The sequence below is a fragment of the Coenobita brevimanus genome, chromosome 88 (genome assembly GCF_032717465.1).
Source record: "Coenobita brevimanus isolate Jiangsu-jjx chromosome 88, ASM3271746v2, whole genome shotgun sequence".
NCBI classification, from domain to species: Eukaryota; Metazoa; Arthropoda; class Malacostraca; order Decapoda; family Coenobitidae; genus Coenobita; species Coenobita brevimanus.
Genome location: NC_137041.1, coordinates 3,999,786 through 4,025,754, shown reverse-complemented (window position 1 = coordinate 4,025,754; position 25,969 = coordinate 3,999,786). Strand labels below are relative to the sequence as shown.

General features: G+C 39.2%; 2 protein-coding genes across 3 annotated transcripts; both read left to right on the top strand.

Moving 5' to 3' along the window:
* Nucleotides 1-354: 354 nt before the first annotated feature.
* On the top strand, nt 355-8,869 carry Alg11 (ALG11 alpha-1,2-mannosyltransferase). Its single transcript, XM_080281192.1, has 4 exons — nt 355-412; nt 4,303-4,478; nt 5,978-6,102; nt 6,956-8,869. The coding sequence occupies exons 2-4, from the start codon at nt 4,311-4,313 to the stop codon at nt 8,175-8,177; spliced, it is 1,515 nt and encodes a 504-aa protein (XP_080137318.1). The 5' UTR covers nt 355-412; nt 4,303-4,310; the 3' UTR covers nt 8,178-8,869.
* A 5,636-nt stretch (nt 8,870-14,505) lies between these two features.
* On the top strand, nt 14,506-25,685 carry LOC145411188 (protein MAK16 homolog). Of its 2 annotated transcripts, none has more exons than XM_080281243.1 (8): nt 14,506-14,571; nt 16,292-16,338; nt 16,632-16,775; nt 18,189-18,371; nt 21,045-21,174; nt 22,740-22,919; nt 24,051-24,155; nt 25,180-25,685. In XM_080281243.1, exons 1-8 carry the CDS (start codon nt 14,557-14,559, stop codon nt 25,462-25,464), a joined length of 1,089 nt encoding a protein of 362 aa, XP_080137369.1. In that variant the 5' UTR covers nt 14,506-14,556; the 3' UTR covers nt 25,465-25,685. The 2 variants fall into 2 exon arrangements, with proteins under 2 accessions (XP_080137369.1, XP_080137368.1); XM_080281242.1 differs by having other exon boundaries at nt 22,740-22,930; nt 24,059-24,155.
* The last annotated feature ends 284 nt before the right edge of the window (nt 25,686-25,969 follow it).

The window sequence follows — 25,969 nt, the reverse complement described above, 5'->3', positions numbered from 1 at the left end:
ATATACGTCACCTGTCGACCCTAATAAGGATAATTTACATAAGATAATATAAAGCGTTTGCATATCTACAAAAAGTGAAGTACCTCGCCCAAAACGTGATGAAGGAAACGCATAGAAAACATTAGTTGACAGCGATTTTATTTTTATTTTTCAAATTATCAACCAGCATCACGTTTATAAATCATAACTCAAGAACTACATATTTGACAAATAAACTGATATGTAAATATATGACGGGGAATAATTGTCCTCATGACGGCGAACAGGGAATAGTGTTTCTCGTGACGGGGAACCTTCCCGTCGGGGATTTGTTTTGTTTTTGTTGTGACGGGGAACTGGTGAGGTGTTGCTACCTTGATGGGGGCTGATGAAACAGCCTTTACAACAGATACTGGCGGTGAAACGGATTAGTGTGAGTTAGCCTTTTTGTTCCACTTGGTTCTTTGCCGTTTCAAAACAGGAATAATTTGACAAAAAATCCCAGGGATATACAATTTGCTGTCAGCAGAAAAGGATGGCTGTCAAATTGCCAAGACTAGCTCACTTGGTTCACTAAGCATTAACAAAAAAAAAAAAAAAGTGGAGAAAAGTATAACTCTAGGTATTTGTAACCTAATGACGAGGAGAGTAATGTCACTTAAGTTGCATTTAGTTTTTAAAACTTGTTACAAGAAATTCTGAAAGCATTAATTAATCTTCACATTGTGTAACATTATTTCTTTTGATATAACAAGATTACAATGTTGCAGTGATCCGAGTTGTTTTTATTGTTTTCTTATAGATCCACATTCTTAAAGAAAATTTAGTACTAGATACATCACAGATGATTCACGTGATTTTCAGACAAAAAGTATTGGAGAGTAGGCTACAAGCAAAATATACTCAGTACAGTACCTACTTTGTGATATTACAGAAGGCCACCTGAATGCCCCAGACAGTGTGTTTACAGTGGGGCACCAATTTTCGCGCCTAATTGGGTCCAAAAATAATGCGCGAAAGTGGAATTAGCGAAAGTTGGGGCATTGTCTTTATGGCAAAAAGGCTAATTGGTTCCCGGTTATCCTAAAGTAACATCAGATTTTCATTTTCACTTGCAGTACAGTACATCAAATCACTATTGTACATTGCATTGTGAGATACAAACAACTATCTTCCTTTTCATTTCATTATTATACTGCCGTTTCTTCACTCCAACACGATACTCTCTTTTAGCCTTGGCCTTTCCTCCTGACTTTGAATGTCCCGGCCACTTTTTATCACCACCACTGCCTCCCGGCCCTCCCCCCATACCACCAGGCTCTTCCCCCACACCACCAGGCCCTTTCCCCACACTACCAGGTATAGTAGAGGCCATTGAACCATGAGAATCCAACACAATGGAGCTAGCACGCTCATACACAATGGCGGGAATGGGTGGACAGAGTGTTGACATGACGTCATTCAAGATGGCGGTGGATTGCGGGCAGGCGGTGCAGGAAATTCAAAGTTCAAAATATTGTCCCAAACCCAAAATTTGTGCGCGAAAATCGATTTTTTTCAAGCGAAAGTGGAAGTTAGGGAATATTTGGTGCATGCCGCGAAAGTGGATTGCCCGAATCCTGCTGTAACGAAAGTTGGTGCACTACTGTACTGCTGATTCTGCTGAGTAGACATGATGTCAGCACACCAAACTCAAATGTGCACAATTTAAAAACCATAAACAGTGGAAGCTGGAGGTGTTGAATCCTAATTGGGATGCTTTGCCCACCAAAGCCCCCAGTGATTGTAACCTACTTCACAACATGCACAGTTGAATATGCATTAGGTAAAACTTGCACCCAATAAGTATCGTGCATTGAGTATTCATTAGTCATGGCATGTTTGGTAATCCCCACATGACTGCAGGTGCGAATGTAAAGCAAATATTTACACAGCATGCAGGAGACATCCTTAAAAATATGATACAGAATAGCAAAATAATGCTCTACAATTAAATTAAAACTTCATATTCCGTAAAATCAAGATATACACAGTGGGAAGTACAATAATGGAACCCTTTATCCTCAAACATTCTAAAAAATAAACATAATAGAGAAAACTATGTTAATCTATAAACCATAACAAAGGATCCTGTCAGCACTTCATGCCAGTAGGAAATCTGGAAATACTGCATCACTGTTGTCATATGTTAGTTTTGTTTTATCATTTAATACATGTAGCTGTATGCATGGCTTTCTGTTTTGACTTCAGTACAATAAACCCAATAGGTACATACAGAACCCTCTTAACGAAATTCAGATTTAACGACCACCTTGATCTGGCTGACTGTTATGTTCATTTAGCAACCTTTAATTTGGTAAAAGAACGAAGGCACGGTAAACACTGACCAGCGTGGCATCCCTACATGCGTGCATGTGCACACACACACACACACACACACACACACACACACACACACACACACACACACACACACACACACACACACACACACACACACACACACACCGCTCGCTGGTGCAGTGGTAACATTCTCGCTTGCCATCTGGTAGACGGGAGTTCGCGCCTCGCTCAGGTTGTGAAAAGTTTCACTGACGAAGTGGGTGGTTACTGTCCCCCTTGAGCAAGGGGACGGGTGTGTGCGTGTGTGAAGGTCACAGCCTTGCCCTTAGATCGGACTATATGAGCTCTCAGCTCCCTTCCAGGAGGGTAAAAGCCGACGATCACGACCATCAGGTGATCCTGACCGACCCGGTGAATTACACACACCGGGGCTCCTCTGCATCATGCAGAACACTGCATCAGTCTCTGGGTGACCAGCATCATGAAAGGAGCCATAAATAGAACATTTATTGAGAAAAAATCATCTAGCTGTATGTTATTGTGTACGACTATATGGCTAAATGACGCTCTGTATTTAACGATTTTTGTTCAGTAAAAGCCACGTACCTGGGAGACTATACCGAACAGCATGGTGTTCGGCTTTAATGTCAAAGGTTTGGTACCAATTTGTTCGCTATATCAAGGGTGTACTTTTTTTTTTTTTTAAACTTTAACTTATCATTACTCCATGGTATTTTCAATGTGTTCTATGACATTTTCTCATCAAAGTATGGGGGTCTTCTCTATGGCATTTCCTTTGTAATTACATCTTTCTTTGGTGTTATTTTCAGCTTAAAATTATGTAAGGTCCATGGTGGTAAGCATATGGAAAGTTTGAGCAGCCTTCTTGGTTGGGTTTAGTGGCAGTCTGGATGGTTAATGTTATGGGGAATATCTAGGGGTACATAACCCCACCCAGATAGGTACAGGTACATGGTTTTACTAATCCAGGTAAGTACTGTACAGGTACATGGCTTTACTAATTGTTTTTAATTTTATTTGTTTGTTTGTTTATGATCAGCTTTGTAAGCAGTGCCTTCTTTTGCGATAGTGAGGGAAGAAAATGGCCAAATGGTTACTGGAGGGCATTTCTGATAGAAATTAGCATCAAAGATATTCAAAACATGTGGAAGCACATCAGAAAAAAAAAGTATCAAGAGAAATATAAATGATTGAGATAGAGATTTTCCTTGGCTTGTTTATATCTTGCAGTTTCATCCCAGTTGGTATATTGTTTGATTTGAGTTTGCAGCCCAGTTTTGCCTTGATGTCTGAGAGTAACAGGCACTCTCCCACTCATTTTTTTTTTTTTTTTTTAGTAAGAATGTAAGAACAATAACTAAGTAAAGTTGGAATTTGTTTTTAGTGAGGATTAAGTTGCATGGGTCTTGGTTAGGGTAAATGCAGTCTGGATAGGTTAATGCTGAAAATGGCATGTTATTCATTCCTGTTGTTGGGTGGGACAGACTGATATTTAAAAAAACTGGCCAATTACATCAGAAAGCAAAGTAAAAATCACAAATTAACAAAGGAAAAACCATTATATTATTGCCCTCAGGTATGAGTTAAAAAAAAAAAAAAAAAAAAAACTTTGAGCTAGGTATTCAGAAATTTAATTACATGCAGATGAATTTACAGTATAGGTTTTACTTCAAAGAATGCCCAAATGCTGAAATGATTTGGCTGTTTCAGTGAGGTTAAGTCCCACTAGGTTTAGTAAACACCCATAAATGACAGACAGTACTGGACCAAGATTATGACTGATGATAGGTTTTCTCAGATTGATCAGGTCTAAAAATCTTTTCAAATCAGTGGCATGTTTTGTCAAAACTTAACTTTGATTGTCATTTTTCATGGATTAAAAAAAATTATGTTAAAATATTGTACCCACATATGTTACTGTTGTACCTACATATGTTACTGTAATGATTGCTTTTGCAGGATAAGAAATGGCTGGTATTGATCGTCTTGATGATTCATTGGGAGAGCTCTTCACATTGACATCCACAATGTTATCGCTGTGTGTGAGGATCCTGTCCCTGTCACTAACAATACTTCTCCAGCTACTGATTGTGTTACTGATACAACTCTGCATTTGTTGGTTTTTGGTGAAGTTTGTAAGTATGCTTTATTACAACTAATTCATGGATTAGTTTTTAGTAATTTAGGTCTCCCTTGTCAATTTTGGGGTACTTTTGCATTAACTTCTTGCAGATACTGTACTGTATTCTAGTACATTTTGTTGACTTGTGGGTAATATAGTACAGCTTTACATGGTAATTATGTAGAGGAATTCAAAGAAAATTAAAGAAAATTTTCCTACTTCAGGCTGATTCTTTGTATTTAGGAAATTTACTAGCTCTTCCAGTGCTTCATGGCACCAATATTTTTGGATAATGAAACTGCCTGGTTCTTCTTTTATCCCCTAAAGGATGATGGTGGATCAAATTCAGATGAACTTACCACTGCAAGTGCTAGTTATGATATTCAGTATGAATAGTATGGTATATAGGAAAATGGCCCTTATATATAATGAAGACTGAATGTCTTCTTGCCTTCACAGTCCATAAGTAGTCATACTCAGCCAGTTTTGCTTGATTCAGAAATTTGTATATCTAGTATTGACATTGTTTTTTGTGGTTAATTTAATTGGCCCGTATGAGTAAGCAGTTGTGTAACCTATTTCGCTGGGATTTTGTGTATAGGGTACTTGCTCTTATGCATTCCTACGTCTCATTCTGGATCCTGCAGTGTGTGCCCCATTTATTAGTAAGGAATAGCTGAAAATAATAGAAAGATGTTAATGTATGTAATAAAGTAAGCATAAGAATATGCACCGGCACCAATAGTAGAGGTCAGATAAACATTTTTTATTAGTGCCAGTGATGAATACTGTCATTAGAAGTAATATATACTACTGCACTCCATTCTTTCTTCCTGGTTCCCTGAAATAAATATTCAGTGTTCTGTACGTAATGATCGTAATAGAGTACCATATACAGTAAAAATCTTCTCCCCCCTCCCTCCCCCTTTTTTTTCTTTTTAAATCATCTCTTCAGATATTTTTCTTCAGTTGGGGAAGACTTGTAGTTGGGCAGAAGTTAAGAAAGGCAAGGTCTACCTTTCCTAGTCTGATAAAACTCATCAGAGCAAAAGAAAATTGCTTGGAGGTAACATACAGTATATATATACTGTATATATGTATATATTCATCATTCATTCATTGCCAGACGCCATGTATCCCAGACGGGGTGGCCAAGGGCTTAGAGTTAATTGTTTTACAGGGAGGGGCACTAATCCTCCACCAACCCCACTTGACACGTAGGGATGCCAACAGCATCTGGTGTTCCCAGGCGGTCACCCATCCAAGTACTAACCAGACCCAACGTTGCTTTATATATATATATATATATATATATATATATATATATATATATATATTATATTGGAGTGAAGGGTATAATTCAAAATATTCAGTGTGTCTCTGGTGCAGTGTTGAGAGCCACGCTGCATATGTGTAGCCTTATTGCAGTGCAGTGTTGGTGGGGGTGGTGAGAAAAGGATGATGATGATGATAACGTACATTGTATTTAGTGATTAATTCAGATTTTTTCAGTGTGTGTCTCTGGTGCGGCATGGCGAACCTGGCTACGTCCATGTTGCCTTCTTCCATCCCTATTGCAATGCTGGCGGAGGTGGAGAGAGAGTCCTCTGGTGTGCCATCAGAGCACTGCAACGAAAGTAAGTTCATTAACCTCATTATTCAAGTGGTAATAAAGTAGAAACCAGCCAACCTAAAATTGTGCCCCTAATGTGTAAGGGAATATTATTTTGTAATTCATAATCATGTGTGATTATCTGTATTTCGTCTGATTATTGTTAGGGGCCACTTCAGTGCACCTTGGACTCGTCGGCCATGGATGCACAACAAACTTGAGCCAGGCAAATAGTAACTTGAACCAGAAACTGTTAAAGCTTCAAAACATGAACAAGTGTTAGATTTATTTTGCTTCACTTCACAAAAATCAGTAAAATTGTATGATGAAGATCTCCATTTTAGCACTTGGAATTGCACCAAAATGCACCATTTTATGCAAAATTTTATGTGGGGAATGTTCTCTCCCCTTTAGTGTAGACTTCATGCCAGTAGCACTCATGCTATCTAGCAAAGCTGCACACCTGCAAAGCATTGCATCACCTCATAAGCAAGGTGGCATCGCCACCTTCTTACCCCTAGAACTAAGTTCATGGAGATGAGGTGGGGCACATTCATTCTTGACCTTTTGAGTCCCAGGACTTCATTTCTTTCAATCGTAATGCAAGGCTGGATCCACTATGTCCTCACTGTAATGCAGCCCTTCAAACTGCAACACACTTCCTCAACTCATGCACTTTAGTTTCACAGTGTAGACAATTTTTCATCATACCTTCAGAGCACCCAGCTGAAGTGGCCTGTTTCCTGCAGTTCATCAGGCTCATGTCCAGATGAACCTGGGACTACAGCAACAGACTAGATATCTATATAATTATCTGGCATGTAGACCTTACTTGGTTTATTATCAAAATAATGATTGCAGTGATATTGTTTTGACAGATACAAGAATGTCAAATGCTATGTATACACGGGAGACACTGATGCCACATCTGAGGAGATACTGCGTAAGGCCCATGTGAGGTTCAACATTGAGCTTCCAGAACCCGTGGAGCTGATATTCCTGCGCACCCGCTCTGTGCTGGAGGCTCGACATTATCCAGTTCTCACCCTACTAATGCAGAGTGTTGGCTCTTTTGTTGTTGCTGCTGAAGCTTTATCAAAATTCAGGCCGGATATCTATATTGACACAACAGGTTGTGCTTTCACCTACCCACTATTTCGTTTTGTTGGAGGCTGCCTGGTGGGCTGCTACACTCACTACCCTACCATTACCACTGATATGTTGAACCTTGTAATGGAGAGGGTTGAGGCGCACAACAACAGGGGAGTTATAGCTCGAAATATTGTGTTGACAATAGGCAAACTGTGCTACTACCATATCTTTGCCTTCTTTTATTCTGTAGTTGGTCGCTTTCCAAATGTTGTGATAGTGAATTCTTCTTGGACTTACAGCCACATTACTGCTCTTTGGGGCCAAGCTCAAAGAACGCATGTTGTCTATCCTCCATGTGACACTGAGAAGTTCAAAAGTTTGCCTCTGATTCCTGACTGGCAAAAAAAAATAAAGACAATAGTGTCCATTGGCCAGTTCCGCCCTGAGAAAGATCATCCTCTGCAACTGAGGGCTTTCCAAAGGTTGTGTGAAATTGTTAGTCCAGATATAGTAGAAACAGTGCAGTTGATTCTGATTGGTGGTTGTCGCAATGAAGAAGACCAACAGAGGGTTCAAGAATTAAAGACTCTTGCTGCATCACTTGGTATTGAGGATAAGGTGATATGGAAGTTGAATGCACCATTCTCTGATGTGTTAGAAAATGTTCAATATGGCACCATTGGCTTGCACACAATGTGGTGTGAGCATTTTGGGATTTGTGTAGTGGAATGCATGGCTGGGGGACTGATCATGGTCGCTCATGACTCTGGTGGACCTAAACTGGATATTGTGACAGAGTTTGAAGGCCAGCAGACTGGTTACAGGGCTACTGATGCAGAATCTTATGCACAGGCTATGAAGACAATACTGGAGTCTCCGGCTGATGTTAGGGATAGGATTCGCACCGCTGCTAGGAACTCTGTTGACAGATTCAGTGAGGCACAGTTTGAGTTGTCATTTGTGAATGCTTGTGAGAGTATGTTTTACAGTGCTGCCTTACAAAGATAAAACCTGGGTATTCACTTGAATGTGCTTTGTGATTTCTGTAGTTTAGTAATAAATTATGGACCATTGTAATCAGCAACAGTCTAAGGCAGTCCACTGAAGGACAAAATCCTCTCCTGCCTTTCTCCACTATAACCTATTGACAATTAGCATCATCCATTCAGGAGTAGCATATCTGTGAGTTTGTCTCTCCATCCTTTTCTCAGACTACCTCTTCCGCTCTCTTTGGCTCTGATTGGTACTCCATTACCATGGTTGTTCAGTCATTTTCTTTTCTGTGAAGGACATGACAAAACCTAAGCCTATCCATTTGTGCTCTGTTACTTTGATGGTTATAGTATGCCCACTCCATTCATGTGTAAGCCTATCCATTTCTGCTCTGTTACTTTGATGATTATAGTATGCCCACTCCATTCATGTGTTCTCTTGTTCAAGAAGTTCTCTCTCTCTCTCTCTCTCTCTAACATACATTATGCATAATCCATTCGATTTACCTCTTATTACTCCTAAGTGTATGTTCCAAGGATTTTTTTTTTTTTTTTAACTTAGAACAGGAAAGACACAAATTGTAAGCCTACTTTTATCAGTTTTCTATCCTTCATGATGCTACTTAAAAAAAAAAAAAAAATTGTGTGTGTGTGTATATATATATATATATATATATATATATATATATATATATATATATATATATATATATATGCAGACAGTACAGTTAAAAATGTATTGACAGTATGTGGCATAGTAACTAATTTATTTCAGTTTACTCTGATCAGCACTTACTTTACCACAGTACACCTTGTCAGTCAGCAGTAAGATTTTCCTGAAGCAGGTTTTGATACTGTTTTTAACTTCACCATGGTGATATGTTTTTTTTCTTAGCTTATTCATGCTCTGTCATACAAATATATTATCTTCCTGCTTAGGGGAGTCCATGAGTAATTAAAGGGGTTAGGGAAGGCTACAGATAACCCCTCCATTTCAAAATCATCATAAGCTGAATGAAGTCATCAGGAGATAATGTGTAAAAATGAAAATGATGTACTTGGCCTAAAGAATCTGAATGTATCAGGATATTATGTGCAGTAATACCCCGATATACGATACCCCTAGATGCAATTCCCCGGCTTAGCAATGGGGGTAGAAATACAGTACCACCATACCCCGCCTAACAATGGCCAAACCTTGGTTTAATGATGGGTTTTTATTTTTTTTTTGCTGATTGATGATATTTTAGGCTAAAATTGTGTGTTTAGGTTGATATATAAACTGTTTTTTGACTTGGATTAATGTGTTTTAGCCATAGATGGGATGAACATTGTCATTGTAGAGTACAGTTTACTTAGCTAGATTTTTTCCAGACTTATATTTGACGATTTTCAGATTTTATTTGTTGGTTTCAGTGAGCTATTTACAGGTGTTAAGCTTAGGGTAGCTTCCTTTATGGTTGTTAGGCCATTTAGATTGGCTTTAAACTTGTTTCTGAGCTCATTTGGGTGTGTTTTGGACTTGGTTTGGAGGGAAACTCAATGCTGATAAATTCTTCTCACTACTTTACACGTTAAAAGTACCCTGATATATGATACCCACCTGATGATGGGGTTTTACCTAACCGGTAACATTGTTAAACCAAGGTATACCTGTACATACAGTATGTATACCACAGTATTTTTCTTTGCTGAGTTTATGTATATGTACATGTATGGTCAGATGGCATTATTTATTCAGTATTTATCACAACATTTTTTTTTTGCTGAATTTTGATATAGGTACATATTTAGTACAGTAATTTGGTAACACTGTCATCCAAATTGGACTCCAAGGAACTGCACATTGGTTGCACTAATGGATGTTTTGTAGTATGGTATATATAAATGATTGCATCATTACATGATTAAAATTGCCTAGAAAAGTAAACAGCACTGGATGTATGGATACAGATTAATAGATTTACCATGCCCTGTTTACTTGACAAGTCTTGAATATCCGATGTACTCTGTTGATTATTTTTGTCTTTGAAGAATACAGATATGAGAATATGAAGATACAGCATTACAGTATATTTTTAATCATCTGAATCTTTTGTATATACAGTTACACAGTATTTCTATCTATCTATCTATCTATTGCCAGACGCCTCAATCCCGTTTGGGGTGGCCACAAACAAATCGCCTCCAAGTCGCCCTGTCCCCCGCCATTTCACTGCCCTGCTCCCAACTCACACCCCCCTCTCTCATATACCTTTCCACCCCATCCCTCCATCTCATCCTCGGCCTCCCCCTCCCTCTTCCCCCCTCCACCTCACTCACATACACTCTCTTCGTCAGTCTTTCACCCTCCATCCTCTCCACATGGCCAAACCACCTCAGTGTGTTCCTCATAACGCTTCCTATCACATCCACATCCACACCACAACGCTTCTTTATATCCTCATTCGTCAGCCTGTCTCTCCACGTGACTCCACAGGCTCCTCTTAAATAACTCATTTCCACTGCTCTCACTCTTGACTTGTGTCCTTCCAACAATGTCCAAGCTTCACTTCTGTACGTTAGAGTTGGTATCACAATACTGTCATGTAACTTTTTCACTTCCATGCTCACTTCCCTGTTTCTTATCACTGCTTTCAAGGAACCAGCAACCTTTCTTCCCTGCTGTACCCTTTCAAGCACTTCACCCTCCAAACCTCCATCCTTACTCATCACACTACCCGAATACTTAAACGTACTCACATTTTCCAATTCCTCACCATCCAACCTCGCTGTACATTCACTAACTTCACCTCTCTCAAAGACCATCACTTTACTCTTCCCTACATTCACCTTTAGGTTCCGTTTCTTACACACTCTCTCAAACTCATCCACCAAGCCTTGCAGCTCCCTTTCGTCTGCACTCAACAACACAGTATCATCTGCAAACAACAGTACAGGGAGTTTCCAAACACTATCCTCTCTCACCAGGGCCACTCCAACATCCACTACCCTACCTTGTACCTCTTTTATTACCCCATCCATGTACAGTATTTCACGTGCACCTTTATGATTGATGCTGGAGAGGGATGCCATCTGAAACAGGCTAACATGGCAGCTTCAGTTCCCAGCTGTACAAATGTCCCTCTACTCCCTTCCCATCTCCTGAAAGGAGGATGGTAGGCTGCAAAAGAGCAACTTCAGCCTGCAGTCTACTGGGTTTATGTCCATATGAGCCTGAGGTTACAGCAAGAAAAAGAACAACAGCAACAACCTTTATAATTAAACAGTAAGACAAGTGGAATGCTTATGTTAGCTCCTTCTGTGTGATGATTTATGTAATTCTTGCTCCCTAATCAACTTCCTTCAATTTAGGAGAGAGGTATTGTGTTGACGATGTAAAGGAAGGCTATATATAACTGCTTCATTGCAAAAACTTCTAAACTGAGTACGGCAAGAATTTAATAGAATAGGCATTTATCATAGTGAAGGAGTTGAGAATTATAGTGAACCCAGCTAAGGCAGGAACAGTTTGTCGGTGTGAATTATTTTACCCTTTAATTGCTAGTTTTTTGCACAACTGAGCGTATTGGGGCGTTAACCCAGGTAAAATTCCTAGGTTTATCAGTAACCAAGAAAGGATCACACAAGATACTGTAGCTTCATAAGCTTCCAACTGCCAACAATTTTGGAATGAAATTTGTCCATTGAATGATTAGAACTTTCTATGCTGCAAGATGTAGAAACGTTTTCAGAACAATGGATGGCATAAGCAGGGAGGATGGTATAAGTAATGGAAATTATGAGTATGGAACGTGGTAGGTGGGGGCGCTCACTATCCACCTACTCAGTGTAGTGCTGCTCTCAGGTGTCTGCCCTTTCCTCTCCTCCCTCTTTTCCTTCCTTCCTCTTCTGTCTTTCTTTACTTCATGCTTTCCTCATCCTTCTGCCTATGGGTGACTTTACACTCCCTCTTTTGTCTTTCTTTCCTTCATTTATTCCTGTTCCTTCTGCCTATGGGTGACTACACTGAATGACAAGCCAAATGGTTTCCTGTTCACCAGGAAACCATTTACTACTCTGGGTGGTAACCATATAACCAAATTATGGCACCTGGTGGTTTAGTGGGTAATTGCAGCACTCCAATCGGATTGAGCCGGTGAAGGTTTACATCCAAGGGGTGGTTGGGGTTGTTGCTCACATAATGCCACTCAGGGATGAGTGAGGCTGGTCAGTTTCATCTTAAATGTCAGGACCAACTTGCCTAGCCCCAGGCTCTTACGCTCCTTATGGGGCAACATAGGATTGGATGATGGATGGATGGTATTTTGTAATGAAAGAAAAAGTGAATATCTAGAAGTCCATTGTAGTGGTACACACAAAATGTGTGCCAAAGAAAGTCTTTGAAAACTGAGATTGAGGGTAATTTTAGAAGTGGTGCTTTATGTGGTATGGAAGATGAGCATGTCACAGTACATTATATTGGTAGGAAAAAGAAGAGGAATATCATGAGTGCGGGAGGTATGTCATGATAAAGTAGTATGTACAATAGAAGGTTCTATCACAGCCATCTCCTGTTTGAGGGAGGACTTCCCGGGAGGGAGTGTGGTATTGGTGTTGAAAGTGTTGTGATGACTGCTACAATTTCTCTTAACAAAAGCTAGTGCTGAATAAAATACTTTATGACATAAACTGCACTGAACAGAATAAAACATAAGCAGTCTTCCACAAGACCCACTGATTTGTAACAAAAGCACCTGCTACACCAACTTATCATTCCTGGATAAAATAACCCTAGCATATGAAGCACCCTCCTTGACAACCATGTAAACCCCATCATACCCAAAGCTTGATGTTACTATCCCTGTGTATAGAGCATCTTGTCTTCTGTTACATGCAATATGTAGCGGCCTCAATATGCTGTGAACAATAAAATAGTCACAACACAATTTTACGGGTGTCACGGTTTCTGAACACTGCTAACCTTTTGCTGTGGTTGCATGAGGTGACGGAAGATTATTCTAAAATGATATTGTTGAGGTAAGTCTCTCTTGTCTTTGCTGATGTGGCTCCCAGTTTCATCTGGATATTATCTGGTTGGACTGTTAGTTGAAGTTGTCCTACAGTCTGCCATCCCCTTTTTGCAAGTAGAGAGGTGAGGGATGTTTGTATAACAGGAGCAATGCTACCTGGTTATATCATTGTCAGTGTATGAAGGAATTTCTCCAAATCTCTCCAGCACCCTCCTGGCCTTAAATGATCTGGACGGGTATACTAGCCCTGTTCTACTGTCTCTCCCCAAAATGGTACTGGTAATCATCACCATCATCCCAGTCATTTTTTTTTTTTTTTTTTTCAGAGTAGTCTATTTTGAATCCCTGATAATCATTTCTAGTTATTGCTTAACTTTTGGCACACCTGAAGATTTTGGAGGGAATGGAAAATAGTAAAAATTGTTAAAGGTCATTCTGCCATCTTCAAGGACAGTTTGAAGATAATGTTCTGTGCTGGCAAATGGGGAGAGATGAATTGGTGAATGAGTCTTAAGTACAATAGCTTATTTCAGTAATAGGAAAAAAAAAAAATGCAAGGCCGGTAGACAACAGAGTAGCTCAGGGTATATATGAGGTTGGTGCTATGAAGACCTTGATAAGAAACGTGGGTCTGAGTAAGGAGGCTACGTGAGGTTTCATGAATGTTGGTGTCCACGTTAGATACCCAAATGGGTGAGAAACTGGTGTGGCATAAGTTTTTAAAGTTGATACTGTTGTGAGACCAGTAGGCATGGGACTGGTATGGTCATATGGAGAGGGTGGACGCAGTAGGTGATACAGTATATGTGAGATAGGAGATGGGAGGAGGCATGATAGACTGAGAAGGTGGATGGATGTGCAACTAATGTGTGAGAAGCCATACTGAGTTTCAAAACAGTATAAAGGAGAATGTGATTTGCAGAATAATAATGGAGTAAAGTTCTGGAAGAAGTGAAAAGTTAAAAATACTTTGGGACTATAATGTGCATATAAGGATGGTTAAGATATCATACGTCTTGGAGGAAGTAAAAGAATGATCCAAGAGCATCTCCTCTACATGTGTGAAACATGGACACTAAGAAAAATCCAACCTCGTTTAAAAGACTATCGATTACACACAAAAAAAAAAAAAAAATGTACACCTTTACAACAATAAATATATCAAAAAAAGTTATTTTTTGAAATGAGCCACAAACTGTGTTTAAAGTATGTCAATAAATAAGAATTATTTTCATAAACTCACTATATTTCTAGCAGTAGGTAAAGAATAAGTATTCCTTATAATAATTTAAGTTCGTATTCCCATCACATATGTAAACACGGACAGGCAGATGCACATGTGTTCGTGTGTACGGAAGTCCATGTTTACTGTACATAGGAATCATGCAGAGTGACGATGTAAGTATAATGAGGCCAGCCTTTATTTTCTTCGTTCTCATGGCATTCTACCTTTAGACGTGCAGTGCCCTAAGTGTGGGAACGATTGTACATTTAGGAATGATAAGCATCAGTGGCTTTCCAATGGTACAGGGCCTCCTTTCTTCATCAGTACCTGGCGTAGTACCTGTTTTTAAGGTGGGCGGAAAACCAAGAAATCCACTCCCATTGAGAGCTTCAAATCTCTGTCCTCATCGGCGTTGGCTAAGGCATTGTGGGTTATTATTTAAGAAATAACAGTTGTAGCATAGGTTGTTAGGTTATGTTAGGTTAGGTTGGTTAGGCTATTATAATTTTTTCACCATGAAACCTAGACAGTTTTGATAGTTTTTGGTATGATTCAAACAATTCTGTCATAACTGTTGGAATGGTCATCCCACAGACCAAACCGCCGGTCCACTATAACTCATAAACTATGCATTTCCGATGGTTATGAGGGTCAGATTTCTTATGAACCACAACAAAAACTATCCAAACAGTCTAGGTTTCATGGAAAAATAACTTTGGGGCATCTGCTAGGCAATTATTGAATTAATTTTCATAATTATACTGGTTCAATTATGACATGCAAATTCCATGGAATAACATTTAGGATACTAAGAGCACAAAGTTAGGTTTGTTGATACCAACAGTGTTATCCTACAGAGAGCAGTTGCCTAAAGTAGTTGAATTGGACCCAAAACCCATTCCTACTTACATTGTTCCTATTAGGTTGTTAGAGTAAGTTAGGTTAAATAAGGTTAGATTAATGACAGATTGACCATAGAGCTGAATCAGCTTGAAAGCCCAACGTGGCCCGCAGCCATTTGCCATGGTTTGCATATAAAATTGTTGAGGTTGTATATTTAATATCCTCAAAGTTGTGCATTTCCTCAACGTACAAAATCCATCACTATGATGATTAGGTTATAGCTTAACAAGAAAAAAATAAAGCTGTAAATTATATGCATGGGAGCTTTCCTGTAATTTCAAAATGAACTAATCTGTGCTAACGTACTGTAATGTAATGAGATTTTTGTTCTTTTCCACCAAGCTCATATTGGAAAGAATCAGTAGGCCTGCATTATTATCCTGTTACTCAGAGCAGCATTTATTCTGTAAACATTTATCACAAATGAACATTTAATTCTCATAGTGTTCATATTTGATTATATGTGCTTAGTATTGTAATAATATCTTACATGGAAGTAGTTTTACTGACCCTTTGTGAAGACGCCGGGCTGGGTTTGATTAATGTCTTTCTTTTTGTGGGAGTTGGTGTCAAAATGATTCCATCATAGCTACTGGTACTAAAAACAGGGTTATAAAAATTTTTAATCTTCTAAAGGGTCTAGATGTAAACTAGTTCAACTTAACCCAACCCAGTTCAGCCAAACCTTACCACCCTAGTATAGTATAACACGATAAATAACAGTCAAAACTAGGACCTGGACAAATTCAGCTCCAAATCTTCTTGGATATGAAACCTGAGTTTTTTATATGTTTTTAGTGTATTGTGTTGGAAATTGATATTTGTGTACATTGCAGCTGACTCATTTTTAGGTATGCATTCTACCTTATGAGGATGACTTAGTACTGCATGGTACATGGTATGATATATGGTATAGTATATTTCAGAAATTGATGTGATGGTTTACTAGGCATTTGTATAACTTGTACAGTTACCGGTATATCTTTTCAGATTACGTGGAGCATCATCAACAGATCATTTTGCTCCTTTAAAATACAGTGAGTATTATTATCCAATAAACTTTCTTCCTGTGTTGATTATTTTTTAACCATATTGAAGGGTATTTGGTACAGTACTATATTATACAGTAGTTAGAGCTACCATAATAATTGTTTCCATCGACATTTGCATCAGTATGAATATGTAACTAACTGGTATAGAAATCAGTTGCTGTCACTCAGATTGGACGATTAACAGTTTTTACTATTTTTTGATACCCATGGGACAACATAGGATTGGATGATGGATGGATATATATTTCTTACATTTATTTATTTGTCTTTTATTTTAGCACCAAGACTCAACAGTTCTGTCGAAATGAGTTCAACTTGACAGGCTTGTGTAATCGTGGTTCCTGCCCTCTGGCTAACTCACAGTATGCCACCATCAGGGAAGAGAAAGGCATCTTGTACCTTTATATACGCACAGTTGAAAGGTGGGGATCACATGATACTGCTGTTAAATTTTTCTTTAATTGTTCTGAACCCTTTAAGTCCCCATAGGTGTGAGAGGTTCCTCCTCAAGTGAAAAATCATAAAATTGCAGTAGCCAGAATGGGTAATGGTATTGTTTGTAGTCATGGGTTAATATGAAATGGTTTCTTAATTATAATAGGCACCTCATATGCATCTTGGTGTTGGTAGTTCAGAATATGAGACATTCTCATTTTCAAGAGGTTCTTGCTCACATTCCATAATCCAGATATACACTGCCTATTGGTTATTTTACCTTGTGACTTTGCATCTTGTGCAGTAGCACATGATTTTCCCTTGTATAATAAGTCCTCATTATGAGTTGCTTTTTAAAATCTTGTTATCAGTTAAATGCACAGCAGCTCACAGAAATATCACTTTTCATGTTTCATTGCTGCCTCTGCTGCTGAATATCTAGTTTCTCCAAATTTACAATACCGTACCAGTTGTATTGAGTATGTTGTGATGTTCTGCAATGCATCCTTTATGTTCAGTGAGCAGTGCCTGTAGCTAGTTTATTAGAAGTACATGATTGTCATTGTCTTCATCATCACCAGCAGCAGCAGCAGCAGCAGCATATATTGAATGTAATTAATTGCTGGCTCTAGGATGAGGCTACCATACTGACCAGCACATGCATTACAAGCTTTCTCATATGTATGCTACAGGAGGGGGAGAGATTATACCTCGAATTTATCGTCAGATTCATGTCCCCAGAAAATTCAGAAGTTACTTTAAATAATGCTGGATAGTGTGTATGCTGTGGGAGTTATTTCAGTTCTTTGACCCCTCACTGTTCATCTTGAGTGCTGAGTAGCAATCAGTTTGTTCCAGTGTTATTGATGTATTGTTTATAAATAGTTATTTCATGCATAAGACAGAGGAAATTATGTTTCTTAGGATTCATAACAAGAAATTTTTACAGTTAGCTCTGTCTCCTCTTTTCAGAGGCAGCACAGGATTAGTTGAAATGTAGATGAAGCTCTAGCCAGTTTCTTTAATGTACATGTACACTGGAAATACAGTACAGAACAACCTAATCATATGTCAAGAAGGATATTGGATGTTATGAATGTTGCAGTTGCTGTAAGCTTCATTAGAACAGCATGTTTGTAACTAGGCTTTAAAGCATGTATTTAACCAGATTACACTGAAGGAATGCCAGTTCATTTAAGGATGTATAAAAAGGAAAACTGATCCAGCAGAAGTTCATGAAATTGGATTAAATGGTGCCTGTTTAGATGAGTTGTATATAATGAATTATTAAAGTTTTAAGGTTATATACGGTACAGTTTTACAATTTCCAGTGGTTAATATGTAAACTGGTTGTCCCTTCATCAGAAATTTCTTAGCATTTACTAGCTTCTGCTTTTCAGGGTCTTCTTTCCGGCAAAGCAGTGGGAAAAGATCAAGCTCTCCCGCAATTTTGTTAAGGCCCTTCAGCAGATTGATGAGAATCTGGTGTTTTGGCCAAAATATTTTCGCCAAAAATGCAGACAGCGCTTACTGAAGATCACTCAGTATTTAACTCGAATGAGAAAACTAAAACTTGGAAGACAGTAAGTTACCATGGCAGAGTTTTCTTGGTTTTGTTGTGATGAAATAATCCTATTACCCTTGCAGCACATGTTTTTCCCCCCATAAGTCATTCTTTTCTAATCTAAGATTAATGAGGACTTAGATGCATCACTGATTTTACAATACTTAGATACTTTACTGTTCATACAGTATGCAAAACGTAAGTTAATACGTAAAATTATGAGTTTTACTATTACTGAAAATGTCACTCAGACAGTAGTTAATTACTTCAAGAAAGAGCTGAAGTGGTAGAGCTGAAAAGGATATCATGATTGTGTGATACTGATATGCAGATGAAATTTGTATAGGTATTCAAGTTTGTGGAGTGAGGAGGAGATGCAAGGGTGTGCAAGGGACAGCATGGTGGAATGATGAGGTGAAACAAGCTGTGGAACAAAAGAAGAAGGCATATAGTGAATGGTTGGCGAGTAGAGGTAGGGGAGAAGATGAGAGAGAGAAGTGAGAGGTATATGTGAGCAGGAGAAGGGAGGTTACGAGACTGGTGAAGGAGAGTAAGAAGAAAGTGGATGAAGAATTTGGGAGGAATCTGAGTGTGAAATGGAGGGAGAGTAAGAAATTGTTTTGGAAGGAGGTAAAGAAAGTAAGGCTGTGTGTGTGAAAGGGGAAATAGTAGGGGAGTGAAAGATAGGAATAATAGATTGTTGGTGGAGAAGAGAGAGAAATTGAGGAGATGGAAGGAGCACTTTGAGGATTTGTTGAATGGAGAGAGTGAGAGCAGTGTGAGTATAAGTGGTTGGGGAATGGCTGGGAGAAGAAGAGCTGAGAGGAGGGAGGAAGAGATCAGTAGGGCGGAAGTAGTGGAAGCGATGAAAAAGATTAAGTTGGGAAAGGCCTCAGGAATTGATGGAGTGTGTGGTGAAATGCTTAGGTATGGGGGTGAGATCGTTGTGGAGTGGATATGGAAGTTGTGTAGATTGGCTTGGGAAGAGGGTAGGGTTCCAGAGGACTGGAAATCAGGTATAATTGTTCCTTTATACAAAGGAAAAGGGGAGAGAGAAGTATGTGGTAACCATAGGGGTATTTGCCTTCTTAGTGTGACTGGTAAAATATATGGTAGAATACTCATTGATAGGGTTAGGCATATGACAGAGGAGCTAGTTGGAGAAGAACAAGGGGGGATTTAGGAAGGGAAAAGGGTGTGTAGATCAGATATTTGTTCTAAGATGTTTAGTGGAGAAGTATCTAGAGAAGGGAAGGAAAGTGTATGCTGCCTTCATGGACTTGGAGAAAGCTTATGACAGAATACATAGGCAAGGTATGTGGAAGGTATTAAGAATATATGGAGTGGAGGGGAAATTGTTGAGTGCTGTGAAGAGTATGTACATACAAGGGAGCTAGGGCTACGGTGCGAGTGGATGGTGAGCTGAGTGAGTTCTTTGATCACAGTGTGGGACTGAAACAGGGTTGTGTGATGTCTCCATGGCTGTTTAATATATACATGGATGGGGTTGTAAAGGAGGTGTAAGGTAGGGCAGTGGATGTGGGGCAGGCCCTAGTGAATGAGGGTGAGATTTGGAAGCTTCCTGTGTTGCTGTTTGCTGATGATACAGTATTGTTGAGTGAAGATGAATGGGAATTGCGAGGTTTGGTGAATGAATTTGGGACAGTGTGTAGGAGGAGGAATCTGAAAGTTAATGTAAACAAAAGTAAAGTTATGGTGTTTGAGAGGAATGAAGTCACAGAGTGTGCAGTGAGGTTGGATGGTGAGGATACGGAGAATGTGAGTGCATTCAAGTATTTGGGTAGTGTGATGAGTAAGGATGGGACTTTGGGGGATGAAGTGTGTGAAAGGGTAGCACAGGGAAGGAAGGTTGTTGGTACACTGAAAGCAGTGATGAGAAATAGGGAGGTGAGTATGGAAGTTAAGAAGTCACTGCATGATACTGTACTATTGTGATCCCTACCCTGACGTATGGAAGTGAGGCGTGGACCTTGCAAGAGGGGAACAAGTCAAGAGTGAGGGCAATGGAAATAAGTTACTTGAGAGGAGCATGTGGAGTGACGTGGAGGGACAGGTTGACGAATGAAGAAGTGAAGGAACGTTGTGGGGTAGATGTGGATGTGGTTGATAAGATTAGGAGAAATACACTGAGGTGGTTTGGACATGTGGAAAGAATGGAGAATGAAAGACTGACTAAGAGGGTGTATGTAGGTGAGGTGGAGGGAGGGAGAGGGAGGGGTAGACCGAGGATGAGGTGGAGGGAGGGAGAGGGAGGGGTAGACCGAGGATGAGGTGGAGGGATGGAGTTGAGAGGTATATGAGGGAGGGAGGGGGTGAGTTGGGGGAGGGTAGTCAAATGGTGGGTGACAGAGTGACTTGGAGGCGTTTTGTCTGCGGCCACCCTTTGTGGGATTAGGGCGTCGGGCTATAGATAGATAGATAGATAGATAGATTTAAGTATTTTGGTAGTGTTGTGGACTACAGTGGTGTTATGGACATTGAATTGAAGGAAAGGATGCAGTGTGAAGGAAGGTGCAAGAGTTTTGAAATCAGTGACTTGGAATGTAGGCTAAGCGTAGAAGAAAAGAAGATATTGCATAGCACTATAATATACTGGACAGGTCGCGGTATGTGATACTTCTTCTAATGTGTACATCCACAGTGTTGCTACTATGCTTGTTGTACATTTCAGAAAGAAGCTAATTCCTATTCAACGTAAGATTGATGTGCGCATCAAGAGACGTGAAGAGAAGGCACTTATAGCAGCCAAGCTAGATAATGCTATTGAAAAGCAGCTGCTCCAGAGACTGAAAGATGGAACTGTGAGTTTTCCATGCATTATTTCCATGGTTTTTATCAATTTAGCAGTTGTTTGTCCTTTGTACTGTACTACACATGATTTCATACAATGCATACTATGTTTTACCTACATTGTAATATTTCTAGCATCATTTTGTCCCCCACCACTTATTTTTTCCAGTACCTTTCTCTCCTTCCTTTTATCATAGGGAATGAGCTTTGGCTGTCTGGCTGGTGTACCACCTGAGATTATCGACATTTCTACCTCCCCACACTCATGGTCACATCTGTTGTCTGGTAGATTTCTTACGTTCAATACTGTACTCACAAGTGAATGAAAATACTAAACACCGATTGGGAAGTGAGAGGTTGATTCGTTGCACACACAGGAACTTATTCATAGCCAATAGGAGGCCAGATTTCAAGTTTTATCCATCCACTGCCTCAAGCCCTTCTTGAGTGTTTTCCAGTCCGCTGTTGTACGTGTTATGGACTGCTAGAAATTCATGCTCTGTATAGTTTCAAGTTACTTATATCCTATGGTGTATCTTAATCCTTTTCTCTTGAATGTACAGTGTTTTCTTATTCCTGCTACAGTACTACCAAGCTTAAGACAGACTGTACTAGTGAAGCAGTAAATGAAATTTTTAGCTAACTTCCAGTCAAAAAATCCCACCAAAGCTGAATAAGACCATCATCATCTAATCCTGTGTCGCGCATGAGGAGCATAGGAGCCTGGGGCTAGGCAAGTTAGTCCTGACATTTAGGATAAGAGCAACCGTCACTCATGCCTGAGTGGCATTACTTGAGCAATAAACCCCAACCACTCCTTGAATATAAACCTGCCTAGGTTCAGTCCGATTGGAGCGCCTTAATTACCCCCTAAACCACCAGGTGCCATAATTTCGTTATATGGTTACCACCCAGCATAGTAAATGGTTTCCTGGTGTAGAGGAAACTATTTGGCTTGTCACTCAGTGTAGAGTCACTGAGAGACAGAAAGAAGAGGAAAGAATGAAGGAAAGAAAGACAGAAGAGGAAGGAAGGAAGAGAGTAAAGGGCAGTCACATGAGAGCAGCACTACATTGAGTGAGTAATCTGGTGATAGAAATAATAAAATATAAAATACTGTATTGTGTACATCATCAGATTGAAGAAGTTAACTCCATTATTTGACCCATCTACATCACGCTATTCCCAAACAGCTCTTTGTTTCCCAGTCACTCTTCTTTGAAGTTTTATTTCTCTTTCATCACGTTTGAGACATTTATGAGAACTTTACAAGCCACTAGATATGTACAGTACTTCACTTTTTTCAACATCTCATTTTCCCTTTTTTTATTCAGCAGTTCAAGTAATGTAATTCTTGTTCTTTCTTTTAGCCCAGTCAGGTTTGGGGAGGAGGGAAGGATTTTCAAGTCCCAGTTTCTGATGTCTTCCTACATCTCAACACTGCCATTAAAGTATATAGCTGTATATTTTATCTTGATTTTGTATACAGCATCAAGTTGATCCTGATGCTTCCTTTGTAATTTTTATGATGTTTCTTCATCCAAGAAATTTATGATGATGATAATTTTTTTTATAGTATGAGAGAATATACAACTTCCCACAAGAGGCCTTTGATGTACGAGTTGAAGAAGAGGAAATTGAAAGTGACATAGAAGAGGAAGGTGAGGATGAGAGGGAGGAGGAAGAGGTGGAGACTGATGAAGATGTAAAGGGTCAGTTGGAGAAAGAAGTAGTGGCAGAGGAAAACGGAAGAGAGGTGAGTGCCATGTGGTTATGTGCTATATATAGATTACAATAAAACCTCACTATAATGGACTAATGGGGGCCCAAGCCATCCTCCAAAAAAAAGCTGAAGTCCGTTAATAGTGACATCTGGACTTCTGGGGGAGGGCAGGGAGGGAGACAAGTGAGAGTGAGAGAAGGCAGGGGGATGGGGAGGGAGACAAGCAGGAGTGGGGGATCCAGTGATTCACCTCTTCACTGTGATGTTTAATGTCTTGTTGTTGCTCCAACCAGAGGATTTTGAGTTTTATTTATTTATTTATGTATTTATTATTATTATTATTATTATTATTAGCTATTATTTTTCTGTAGACACAGCCATCATCAGTTCTTGCAGTACTAAAAGTTCTTCATAAGTTTGGTCAAATAATCTGGAATCAACAAGAATAAATAAAATTTATGTCATTTGATTGAAGGGGTTAAGTTAATCCCTTCAGCCCCAGGACATCATTTTAAATTAATCAGGATACAGATAACAGTATTTTGTTCAGATACATTGAAGAGGAACTTTTAAGACTGGAGATAGTAGTGACAGCCCCGAAAGCTTCCATTATCCGTTTCATTATTATCGGGGTCTCCAGAGCTAAGTATGTAGGCCTGCTATGACATTTACTTAAAAAAAAAAAGAAAATGGAGTAAGAGGAGTTAAGCAAAGAAAATATGTTTAGAAGGACCTGTCATTTGAAGTGGATTGACCATTTTAATTGAGTTTCTGGTCTTTTGAGGGATTTAGACTTGAGGTCCTGGGAATTAGAGGGGCCTTATTTCACATTTTCCAAATTGATTCAGCAGTTTCAGAATTTGTAAATCTGTCATGTATATGTGAAGTGCATCTGAAAATATATGTGCAGGTAGTTAGGCCTGTGAGGTGAAGCCAGAATTGTGAGAGTTTGAATACATACTGTGTGAAGAGAACATACTGTGTGAATGATTGTCTGTGTTCCACGTTTGTATTTCATTTTCTTCTACTGTAGATCCAACCCCACCCCATCTTTAGGTAGAAAAGAAAAAGGTCAGATCTTCTTGATAGTAATGTACCCTCTTGAGTATTTATGCATAAGAGAAATTCCTGCATGACACTAACATTGTATACTCTTTTACATAGATGGATAGTGATGATGATGATGATGATGAAGAAGAAGATGGGGAAGTGGAGCGTGAATTTGTTGCAGACTTTGATGAAAGTGACGAAGAAGACTTGAACTTGGAAGTAAGTGTTCCTTCAAGAGCAAAAGTTTGCTGATGGTACTCTGCCAACTGTGTCCTGCCATCCTTATTTCTTATTCCTCCCTGAATGTCAGGCAGTATCCTTCCTTCTCATACTTTTTTATTGTGTGGTTCATATTTCCATGTCTCTTTGTCTGTGTATCTTTCTATCATTCATCCATTCCTTTCTTTTTTCCAATTAGGCATATTGGGACCCAGGGCTAGGCTACTCAGTTCTGACATTTAAGGCAAGAGTGAGTGGCCTCACTTGCCCGAGTAGCACGAGTGAGCATTAAACCCCAACCACCCCTCATTTGAAAACCTTTACATGCCCAGTCTGACTGAGGTGCTTTAACCCACTAGACCAGCAGACATTATTAGGTTATACAGTTACCATCCAACACAGTGAATAGTTTCCTTGTTTAGAGGAAACCATTTGGCATTTCATTCAGTGTAGTCACCAGAAGGCAGTGGTACATCAACTGTGTGAATGGTGTGTTAGACTCATCCTTAATTCAGAATATGAGTACCGGTAATTATATACATTTGAAGGTTGAGGAGTGTGTTCTTGGAGCATGGGTTCTGTGGTTGTGGGCAGCATGAAATGATTGTGGCTCATTTCACTGAGTTTGCTGTTGATAGGTATCCCACTTGCACACTTCTCTTGCCCTTGTTTCTGGGTCCAATCTCACCTTATTGTGTGTTGGTGAAAAAGGCAAGGATGGCTTTGATAATTATGATGATTTGTAGATACTGTACTTCATGGCTTCTTGTTTAACCCATTCAGTATGTCTGGATGAACCTAGGGCCACAACAACAAAAACAATAGTGACACCATTTCTATTGTGTTCTTGGTGTCTTCATGTGATTTTAGTAACGTTAATGGAGGTATTTGGCACAGGAAGAGTTTGATGTAGCAATCATTAATATCTCCACTATACAGGCACTCTCGAAGTTGAGTAAAATTCTTCTGTGAACAAGGATAATATTTATTTATTTATTTATTTATTTATTTATTCTTCTTCTAGGATGCAGCAGACAAAATGAATGTTTCGTTAGATGACTCTGACTCCGATGAAAGTGACAGCGTGGAAGGTGGTAGTGTTGGCCCTGATGATGATGAGGAGGAGAGTGATGATGAAAGTGACATCACTGATGGGGAACAACCATCGACATCATATTCCACAAAACAAAAAAGGAAAGCTGCCAAGAAGCCTGTTAACCCTAAGAGTGTCAAGAGGCGTGGAAAGGCACGTTTGGAGATTGAATACGAAACACCAGAAACTGCACCCAAAGTTAAAATTACATCCTAATACAAGCAGTAAATGTAAGGTTCAAAATACTGTCATTGTTCTTGCAGTGTACACTTTTTCATATCATCTAGTGAAAAATCATTCATCACTCATACCATACAGATACCTTATCCTTTAGCCCCTGTTATAATTCAGTAAATACTGTACAGTTTTAGTCATTGTTCATGTCTTAAAAGTAAAAGCTAAATTCATGTCTACATTGAATTATGTTTCTGCAATAAACTGAGAATTAAGTTTGAATTAATTTTTGCTATACCATTATATCTTAGCAGGTTGATAATTTATAGTGAAGTACAAAACACATTCATATGTTACTGTGTTACTATTAAACTTTGTCTATCTGGAATCTTTATTATATCAGTTGCTCAGTTAATACAGAATAAGCTTTCACCCGTTTTTCTGATATTCACTTCTCATTTCCTAGGAAAATTACATATGCAAGGTAGATCATTAACAGTTACCACTTTTTCTATCATTCACCTAGATTGCTTCTCTGTCCAGCATT